The sequence below is a fragment of the Cydia fagiglandana genome, chromosome 4, assembly GCF_963556715.1.
Source record: "Cydia fagiglandana chromosome 4, ilCydFagi1.1, whole genome shotgun sequence".
NCBI classification, from domain to species: domain Eukaryota; kingdom Metazoa; phylum Arthropoda; class Insecta; order Lepidoptera; family Tortricidae; genus Cydia; species Cydia fagiglandana.
In genome coordinates this window covers 20152720-20163583 of record NC_085935.1, presented here as the reverse complement: position 1 = coordinate 20163583, position 10864 = coordinate 20152720, and the positions used below count along the sequence as shown (strand labels likewise).

General features: G+C 36.9%; 2 protein-coding genes across 2 annotated transcripts; both read right to left on the bottom strand.

Moving 5' to 3' along the window:
• Window positions 1-2058: 2058 nt before the first annotated feature.
• LOC134663974 (collagenase-like) lies at window positions 2059-6027 on the bottom strand. The gene is made up of 3 exons (XM_063520531.1): window positions 5474-6027; window positions 2750-2886; window positions 2059-2242 (listed from the first exon to the last, which is right to left on the bottom strand). The coding sequence occupies exons 1-3, from the start codon at window positions 5945-5947 to the stop codon at window positions 2059-2061; spliced, it is 795 nt and encodes a 264-aa protein (XP_063376601.1). The 5' UTR covers window positions 5948-6027.
• A 2257-nt stretch (window positions 6028-8284) lies between these two features.
• Window positions 8285-10125, bottom strand: LOC134664187 (trypsin alpha-4-like). Its single transcript, XM_063520775.1, has 3 exons — window positions 9614-10125; window positions 9049-9194; window positions 8285-8627 (listed from the first exon to the last, which is right to left on the bottom strand). Exons 1-3 carry the CDS (start codon window positions 10088-10090, stop codon window positions 8381-8383), a joined length of 870 nt encoding a protein of 289 aa, XP_063376845.1. The 5' UTR covers window positions 10091-10125; the 3' UTR covers window positions 8285-8380.
• Window positions 10126-10864: the final 739 nt, after the last annotated feature.

The following is a 10864-nucleotide window of genomic DNA, read 5'->3' as shown; positions in this document are numbered from 1 at the left end:
AAAAAAGAAGATTTTAAGAGAATCTAGTTATTGTTGGTTTAAAAGCTGTTTTATTAAAACTGTAGCTTTCATTAATTTAGCTTCATCAAGTTTTTGAGTTTGTAGCCAAGCGCTGGTAGCCTAGCGATAGCGGTAAGAGCGTGCGACTTTCAATCCGGAGGTCGCGGCTTCAAACCCCGGCTCGTACCACTGAGTAAAGTTAAATTAACTTTTACGTAACTAATCTGTTGCAGATTTCTTATCAAATAAGTGCTACTTTTTCTTGTATTGTGGGTACTAAATGAAGATATCATATTATGTAATTATAGTAAACATAAAGAAAATATCTATAATTCTGAAAAAAATATTAAAATTTCCCAAATAGGAAGAGGGGAGGCATATTTCCAGCAGTAGGGACACTCTTAAAGGCTAAAAAATAAAGGCTTATTATTAACCGGGCAACTAAAATATTAAACAGGAACTTTCACTGGGCATATAATAATATAATTTGGCTGTGTATTAATATTTTAGCACCAATAAATTTATATTAGCCTCAAATTTAAGCATCATATTATTAAAAAACTGCCAGCAAAATCAAGCCACCCAAAAATATTATAGGGAACTTGAATTGATAGGTCGGCGTCTAAAATAATAAGTTGGCAACTAATATTGTAAAGCGATCTTAAAATTGTTTTGTATATATTTTGTACATAAACAAAATAGAATACCTAAGATACGTATATACATAAGCTTTAAATACTCCATTTTTAAATAATTTAAATTTAAACATATGCATAATAACATATGACGAATTTCCTAATTCACAAAACACCACATTCCTAATCATGAAACACCTAATGGCCATTATACCATTAGGTCTTTAAATTTTTAATTACTAATTTCAATACTGTGTTCTGCCAGAGTCAAAAGATAGGTGCGACGACGAGCGAAGCGAGGAGGAGCGTGTTAGGTTGACCGTGTAGTGACCAAACAAAATATTTTAAAACAACTTCGATTGTAAATTAATAGATAGCCATTTTCTTTTTAAAATATCCTTCATAAATAGTCTCCAATATATTAATTCAGTTGCCAAATAAATATTTGGTACCTGCCTAAAAATAAACAAAAGCTGTAATGGCATTAAAATACAACTCATATTGATATAATATTTTAAGGCTCCGGTTTAGTTGCCAAACTATTAATTTTAGTACCCATTTCTATTATAACTATCCAAATTCGATTAATTAGTTGACCGGTTAAATACGTGCCAAAAATAAACACAAATAAATTTCAGGATTCTCTTTGATGGTCACAACAGGAACTTCTTCGAAAACTAGGACAAAATTATAAGCCAGACTTCCAGCGTAGCCGCGAACGGTGATCGGTGTAAAGGCTTTGGCCGCTCTACTTTGGAAATAATGCAATTAAATATTTCCACTAGCTATATTTTCCAAGGCTTGAAGTTTGCAAAGGAATTCTTTGAAATAGTTTGAGCTAGCTCGTTAGCATCCACCCTATTTATGCTTTAGTTAAATATAAGGATCAAAGTAATGAAAACAGAATGTAAAGTACAGCAATTAGTACCTTAGAAAATGTTACGATAGGTGATGATAGAAATTATTGGTTATTTATTTTACAAGGGGGCAAAGTTGTTATTTATCTCCTCGTGATTTTGATCCCATCAAAAACATAAATGTGAAATGAGAGTTAACTTCAATATTAAGAATATGCGTCGTTGTTGACTTCGCCGAAAAAGGAACGGAGATTAACACTTAAGAAGTACTAATTTCCTTGGGATGGGATTAAAGTTTAGGATTTGACTTGGCTAATGTTTTATGTTAATTTTTCATAAAGAATAAAAAATGCAGAGCAGACGATATAAAAAAAAAAACAACTTGCTTAGGTTTTATTACATAAAGTATTTAATACTAAATCAAATATGATTCGGCGAGTGTATATCATTGTTATCCATATTTCATCTTTTTTGTCTTCTTATTTTCATTAATAGTGTTGTTACAGTTACAATAGTGTTGTTACAGTTACAGTTGCAGTTATAGTTGTTCATTATGTTCTGTCAATTTAATAAAAGTTACTGCTTTTATTAAATTGACAGAACATACTTTTTGCAGTTTTATCTATCCAGTCATAGAAATACGTGACGTTGGTGTAAACAAGAGTTTTGTTGAAATAGTCCCTTTTAAAGTAGGAGGCGAGACCGATCTGTATATGTTTGTGTATCACAAGCGCGCTGCCGGAGTCTCCTCTGCAACATAGAGGAAAAACGTAATAGAGTCCAAGCTAGCGTTTTATTGACTTGAACAGGACAAAGTGAGGGAGTGTCATTATACCATTATATCACGTAATATTTTTATAGTAATTGGACATTAAAGATTACATTAACACACTTCTTCGTTAGAAATGCTATGCAAGGCTAACTTAGTCGAACTTTATATATAAAATTTAGTAAATTTAATAAAAGTTATACATATAGGTACTTTTATTAAAAAGATGGTACCTAGATTGGATTATTTTTTCTTGTTTTATATTTTTTGGAGCACCATTTTTCAGTAGCCTGGTTTTTATCGCCCGATGCAAAAAGAGGAGTGTCAGTATGTCTATCTGTGGCATAGTTGCTCTCAAACGGTTTAGCCGAATTGGATGCGTTTTTATTTATTTGAAAGTAAGAATTTTAGCAGGCTGTTCTTAGACGTGTTTTGTCAAAATCGACAATGTCGGGTTTAAATTTTTTATGTTATCTATTGGAGCTTACCGTTGAGGATGACTCTCATCCGGATTGTATCCACAGATGGTCCCGGGGGGTATTCCTGGCAGTTTCTTTAAACACTCCTCATTATTCATAACCACTTGGCTTGTAAACTTTAGAAGATCTGTCTTTGTGTTCTGGTCCTGAAGTATAAAAGAAACTTAAACGCTACTTTATTTTGAAAGCCTGTTGAAGGCCGAATAATTAAATTTACTGGTGTGTTACTGGCACACAGACTATTCTATAAATTATTTGTATCAAATGATAAAGCTTTTAAGATCCCTGAGTTCTAGAAACACATAAATAATCATATCCAATCATATCAATCATCATTCTCATCATTCTCTTGCCCTTTTCCCATTCACTTGGGGTCGGCGCAGCATGTTTTTCTCTTCCACACCCCTCTGTCACCCGTCATCTCATACTCGCGCTCGTTTCATATCATCGCTCACACAGTCCATCCACCTTTTCCTCGGTTTTCATCTCCTCGTACTTTCATTCGTAGTACCTTTCTCGTCACATGACTTTCATCCCTCCGCATCACATGCCCGTACCACGCTATTAGGCGATTTGCCCTTATTTTTTCTGTTATAGGTGCAACTTTCAGGCTTTCTCTTCTATACACATTCCTTATCCTATCCATTCTTGTCACGCTACACATATAGAACATATTTTTTCTATATATATAGAACAAATAGAAAATATATAGAACTAATAATTAATGGTTTATTTAAATATACAAAAATAAAAGTATTAAGAAAATAATTAAACTAAACATTAAAATTAAAACTAAAACTAAACTCTAACAACTTTTGACGACCGGTCTGGCCTAGTGGGTAGTGACCCTGCCTGCGAAGCCGATGGTCCTGGGTTCGAATCCCAGTAAGGGCATTTATTTGTATGATGATACAGATATTTGTTCCTGAGTCATGGGTGTTTTCTATGTATTTAAGTATTTATCTATTATATATATCGTTGTCTGAGTACCCACAACACAAGCCTTCTTGAGCTTACTGTGGGACTTAGTCAATCTGTGTAAGAATGTTCTATATTTATTAATTTACTTGTCGAAAACCATTAAAATGTATGAGAGACGAAGCAGGAAAGATTTTGACGGATGACAAGAGCATAAAAGAACGCTGGAAGAACTACTTCAATAAACTTATGAACGAAGAGAATGACTGGAGTGGATTGCTAGAAAATGTTAGAAGTAACATTGGTATGGTGAGGGAGATCACTGTAGAAGAAGTAAAGATGGCTGTGCAAGGTATGAAGAATGGGAAAGCGGTTGGGCCAGATGGTATACCTGTGGAAGTATGGAAGTTTCTGAAAGCGGATGGATGGAAGTGGCTGACTTTATTCTTCAATAAGTTGTTGCAAGAAGAGGCGATCCCTGATGAATGGTGCAACAGTTCACTGGTGCCCGTTTTTAAAAATAAGGGTGATGTACAGGATTGCAACAACTATAGGGGAATAAAGCTCATATCACATAGTATGAAGATATGGGAAAAAGTGGTAGCGAGACGAATGGGAGAAGAAAGAGAGGTAACACAGAACCAATTTGGGTTTATGCCGGGCCGGGGAACTACGGACGCCATATTTGCACTTCGCCAACTGTGCGAAAAATACAGACTTGCGCAAAAGAACTTGCACATGGTGTTCGTGGACTTGGAAAAGGCATACGATACGGTACCCCGTAAGGTTCTGTGGTGGTGTATGAGTGAGAAGGGAATGCCAGAGAAGTATGTACGGCTTGTTCAGGCGATGTATGACAGAGCCAGTACTCACGTCAGGTCGGAAGCAGGAGTAACCGACAAGTTCAATGTGGCGGTAGGTTTACACCAGGGGTCGGCCTTAAGCCCGTATTTGTTCCTCCTGGTTATGGATGCTCTGACATCGAACATACAGGAGGAGGCACCTTGGTGTATGCTGTTTGCCGACGACATTGTTCTTGTCGGAGAAAATGCACTTGAGGTCCAGAGCAGGCTGGGAAAATGGCAAGAAAAGCTGGAAAGCGTGGGACTCAAAATAAGCAGATCCAAAACGGAGCACATGTTCTGCGATTTCGGTGGTCCATCCAGTTTTTCCCATATTGCCTTAAAACGGTGTATCCCTACCAGTCTGCTCTGACTTCCGGTACCTTGGGTCATTGATCCAAGGTGACGGAAACATCGACCGAGACGTGAAAAATAGAATAAATGCGGGATGGATGAAATAGCGACAGGTCTCTGGAACAACTTGCGATCCACGAATGCCCCTTAAACTTAAGGGGAAAATATACAGAACGATCGTGAGACCTGTTGTAATGTATGGATCAGAATGCTGGGCGACGAAAGTAGCGGATGAAAGAAGAGTGCATGCAGCGGAAATGAGAATGCTGAGATGGATGTGTGGAGTGACGAGAAAGGATCGGATTAAGAATGAGTATATACGAGGAAGTTTGAAAGTAACTCCAGTAACGGAGAAAATGAGGGGTGCTAGGTTGTCGTGGTATGGGCATGTAATGAGGAGGGATGAATGCCATATAGGCAAAATAATCTTAGGGATGAATGTTGATGGAGCGTATGGTAGACCCAAAAAACGATGGATGGATTGTGTGAAAAAGGATATGAGAAAGAAAGGAGTGAGTGCTGAGGACACGAAAGACAGAGGAAAATGGAAGAGGAAAACATGTTGTGCCGACCCCACATGACGTGGGATAAGGGCAGGGGAAAGAAGAAGAATACTTACGTCTATCCATCCCCAACCCGCAATCTGAGCCGTTTTGTACTGCGGAACATTTCTCATCAAGCTAATCTTCTGCACACCTTTACCAAACTTCAGGTTCTCTTTGAGTACCAACATAGCTATATCGTTGGAGTGATTCTTGTGGTTATACTGTTCATGAACTTTAAATCCCACAACTTCGTATTTGTCTCCTTTATACTTTTTAACGCTTCCTGTATAAGCTCTTATGGAAAAATTTTGTTTATTACATCTATGGACACAGTGTGCAGCGGTTAGAAGTATCGCTTGATTTATTATCGAAGCGCCACAATAAGTAGCACCTTCTTTTTTACAATTTATATGAAGAAAGGCCACGTGTGGAAAATCTTCTATAATGGAATAATTCCCTCCTACTATGAAACCGTCCATGTGTAGTCTAGTTTTTGCTGCTGTTAATAATTGTAATAAACATAAACATGTTAATATTCTGAGTAACATTTGTAATTTTAGTGTCAATTTGGTTGTGATGCAGAGTATACGCGTCAATAAGGAGTGATTGAATTCGCTTACACGTAAAATCATAGTTTTACGACCATCTGTAATTAAGTACGTTTAATTAGATTTGATTGGGAGTGTAAAATATAATGATTTTAATTAATCTGAAACGCTCTTATTTAATCTCTTTCCCAATCGATCGCATGTGGTTTTTGCGTTGTTTTATCACAGAGTTATAGCCATATGATATCATAATAATGCAATTATCATCATATTTACAAATATTATGTCTTCTTTTTTTGCCCTTCTAATCATGCATCGCCAGGCCAGTCGGTCCTGGGTCGTCTCTGGTCTTAGATTTCCATTGTCCATGTCTTTTCTTACACCTGCCATCCAGGTTGTCAGGGGTCTCTCTCGTCCCCGAGCTGCAATTGCCATATCCAGGACTTTTCTGGTCATGTGTTCTGTTGGTCGTCGCATCACATGGCCATACCACCTTAATCGGCTCTCTACGAGTTATTCGTGGATAGGTTTCACCTTGAAATTGCCTCTTATATAATTGTTTGTGATATGATCAAGCCTCGTAACGCCGCCTGCCCGTCTGAGCATTTTCATTTCAGCGCAGTGTATCTGGGGACGTGGTCTCTATGGAATGAGGCTACCCCAAGACTACAAATATTATGTATGAAAAATTTCACTTCAATGGGAATTCTAAGAGAATCTAGTTATTGTTGGTTTCAAGGCAGTTTTATTAAATCTGTAACTTTCATTAATTTAGTTTCATCAAGTATTTGAGTTTGTAGCCAAGCGCTGGTAGCCTAGCGATAGCGGTAAGAGCGAGCGACTTTCAATCCGGAGGTCGCGGCTTCAAACCCCGGCCCTCACTTACCAATAAGTTTTTCGGAACTTATGTACGAAATACTATTTGATATTTACCAGTCGCTTTTCGGTGAAGGAAATCTTAATAAGGCCTAGTTTACCCTCTGGGTTGGAAGGTCAGATGGCAGTCGCTTTCGTAAATACTAGATCTTACGCCAATTCTTGGGATTAGTGCCAAGCGAGTCCCATCAGGCTTCCATGAGTCGTGGCAAAATCCCAGGAAAACGCGAGGAAGTAGAAGAAGTATTTTAGTTTATAGTTCTCCATTGCAAAAAATTATTAAAAATTCTACCACGTATGTTTTCCGTTCCATAACAATCCAATTCGAAAGCCGCACAGGGTGTTTCAAGCGTACGTCGCTCAAATGTACAGGGTGATGCGATTCCAGCCAGGTCGCCGTGTGATTGGCCATTACCTCCCTGCGAGCGCCACCTGGTACCTACAATCTTCGTTATTTAAATATAGGCTTCTAGCTTGATAATTTTTTAGAAAACTTTTAGCACTGATATCTTTCCGTACCTAACACATCAGCTAAGTGTAATCAAACATTATTAAACTTAAAGAAGGCGAAAGATGTGCCGGTAAAAATTAAATGTTCATATTTTTTTTACATTTTGGTTTTATCTTCATAACCTATAAATATTTCAATATTTAATTACTTACCCAACTACGCCAAACAAAAAAAGAGGGTTATGGATTTTTATCGGTTTAATTTGGGTAGCAAATTTGTATGTTTGTTCATTTGTCCCTTTGGAGCTCACCGGCTCAGTAGTAGCCTACACCAACCAACAGTACCAGTATGGTAGAGTTAAACCAAGAAAAGTCTGCATCTGCAACGATTTTGATAGCACACGCAGAGCACACAAGTCTTATTTTAAACGACATTATCAAACGTCTACGAGTATGAAATTATGACGTATAAATAACATGCCATCAAAGGCGTTGTACTGCCGTATTCGAACTTCAAGATATTCACAAGAGACGACACGTACTAGATCCATTCTAGATACGATAACGTATCTTGGTGATGTCTAAAAGATATCTAATAGATGTCTATTTCAAAATCCGAATCGGGCCCGTAGACTTTTGATGGTCTAACTCTAGTAACCTACTCAATATTTCTTTCGATTTCCTAACGCAGTAACCGCGATTTCCATCATGGAAGTTGTAAAAGTAAGTCAAACCAAATTATAATTGGAATGATATTTATTATATTTTTTATGGAATAATATTTATTTTGTAAAAAAAATTATTATTGTAATTTTTGCTTCACATTCCGCACGTATACCTAAATAAATATATGGATATAACCTGTGTAAATTTTATGATACTTTTACCTAGATGTATATGATCTATATGATGGTAAATTATATGATGATCTTTTTGTTTATACTTTTTTGAGCGCTATTTTCAGTAGTCCGATCATCTAATCATTTATCTATTTTAAAAGTAAGCGGTCGTTAAGGACATGTTGACTAATGTTTAATATTTCTAACATTTTATTCTACAGGTTTCGCTAGGTACTACTTCGGAATACTTCGCAGATCAAGCGTATCTTCAAATAACACCCTTAGCGAGGTCACAATGTTCGACTGGCCGAGGGATATGAGCTAAACGCTGTTTCATCTTAAGTGTCCTATTTTCGTATTCACAATACAAATCCTTCGCATTTTTGACTATCCAGTCATAGAAATACGGGACGTGTGTGTATGCGATGGTGTGATTCGTAAATACTCTTCTTTTGAAGGAAACTATTCCGATCTGGATGTTACCGTTGATTACTAGGGGGCTGCCGGAGTCTCCTCTGCAAACATGTATCAAAAAAATATAGTCAGTAAATTGTTACTTTACTTGTTAAAAACCAAAACACCAAATTTAACCAAATCGTGACTACATTGAAAAGACTCGTATCTTGGACTGACAGTCAAAAGAAAAATATGGTAATTATGTATGGGATGCATACAGAGTTACTGCATTTAACTTTGAGTAGCAGTGCGAGATATGAGATATTGTCAAAGTACTGACGAAATGTAGCTCTTTATGAGTGACACCACATTAGTCTTTTGAGCGTAGGCGTCTAGTCAGCGCTATGGAAAATGACATCGCTCCGCAGTTGCGTCAAGCATCAGCTATTGAGTTGACGAAACGCCGATGCTCGGGAGATGCTATTGGGCACCCCACGGTCCTATTGTATTAATATGTTACAGTTTAGGCACAAAACTTACTTCTCAGGGTAGCCGTCACCGTCTGTGTCTTTTCCGCAAATCATTCCTATCGGTATTTCTGTATTACCCAGTTGTTTAGCACATTCGTCTCGATCTAACACTAATTGAGGAGTATGTTTTAGGACATCACCTCTGGTACCTTTGGACTGAAAAATAAAAATCAGCAAATGTATTACGTTATATGCAGATCTTAAAATATAACTGTATTATCTTATAAAAATTGTGTAACAAATTATAAATTGAACATAATTATTATTATATAAATTCAAAACACTTAAGGAGCCCACTGATTAACAGGCCGCCGGACGGTATCGGCCTGTCAGTTGTTCGGAACTGTCAAAATTTTGTTCTAACTGACAGGCCGATAACGTCCAGCGGACTGTTAATCAGTCGGCCCCTTTACTCACATAAATACGTAAATTTTTAACGCAACAAACAAGCTCAATTTAGACTTAAAGACCAAAAATCTGCGGCATCCCACAAGGAAGTGAACTTAGGCCTGATTTAATTTTTAATCAGATAGTGAAAACCGAAGAACATTTAAACATAAAACAGCCGAACTTACATCTATCCAGCCCCATCCAGCAACAAATGCCAATGTATTGTTAGGTGGAAATTTCATCAAAATAATTCTTTTCACTGCCCTCCCAAAAACCAGTTCTGTTTCCAATCTCAAAAGAGCGATGTCATTTTGGTGACTGTCTGGATGGTAATCTTCATGTTTTCTGTAGCTGATTACTTTATTTTCAAATCCTGAATATTTACGTATTGAACCGGAATAAGCGTTGACTGTAAACGGATCACAATTCTTAAAGCAATGCGCTGCGGTTAATAATATTACTTGATTCAGTATAGATGCTCCACAGCTTGAATTTCTAACAATGTTACAACTTTTACTGATATATACCGCAAAAGGAAAAGTTTCTATTTTAGAGAAAAATCCCCCGACAATCTTCCCTGTCATGACATGGTCTTTACGCGCATTAATTAACAGAAATACAATATAAAAGAGTATAATAATAAGCGCGGTTTTTACAGTCATTTCTGTGAGGTTTCGATTTGAGGTAATTTTAACGCTCCACGATCATTACTGAACAGAAACGTGGCGATAAGACGTCCGTTTAATTGCAGTAAAATGCCTTGATATCAAATGTCAAGAGCTACTTAAAGGTGCCACAATTGAAACCACGTGTGACGAAAGCAGAATAGGACTAATTTAAGAACTTGACGAAAAACGAATGGGACGACCCAAGACGAAACCATTTTTTATAGTTTATGACGGTAACGGAATGAAAGGAACGAAATCGGTATCTATGTAAATTTTTTGAAACTTTAATTTTGATCGAATGAGCTCATGAATCTAATTAGCAACAACATAAAAAAAATCGCAATTTTGAGTAAAAAGTGTAAGTACATGTCGTAAATTTGTAAAGCGGTGATGGAGTGGCGCTAAGATCGCGTAGCTAGCAAATTCGATTAATAAAACACTATCTCCCTCTCAGCCGGTAGTGCTTAATTAGAATGAGACGCTAAGTTTGTTCATTAACTGTAACAAGATTGCCCCTTTGAAGACGGGAACTATTAAATGTATAAAAAGAATATGTTGTTTTAAGAGAGTTCTAAGTTGAGTTTAGTTTGACGATCTAGTGTTATGAATATGAAACTAAAGATTATACAAACTCTAATGATTACGAGAAAGTAAGTAAGTCTGTATATATGTCTATTACCGCTTCACGCTTAAACCGCTGGACCAATTTATATGAAATTTGCTATGCAGTTTAAGGCCCGGGGAAGGGCATAGGATTGTTTTTATCAA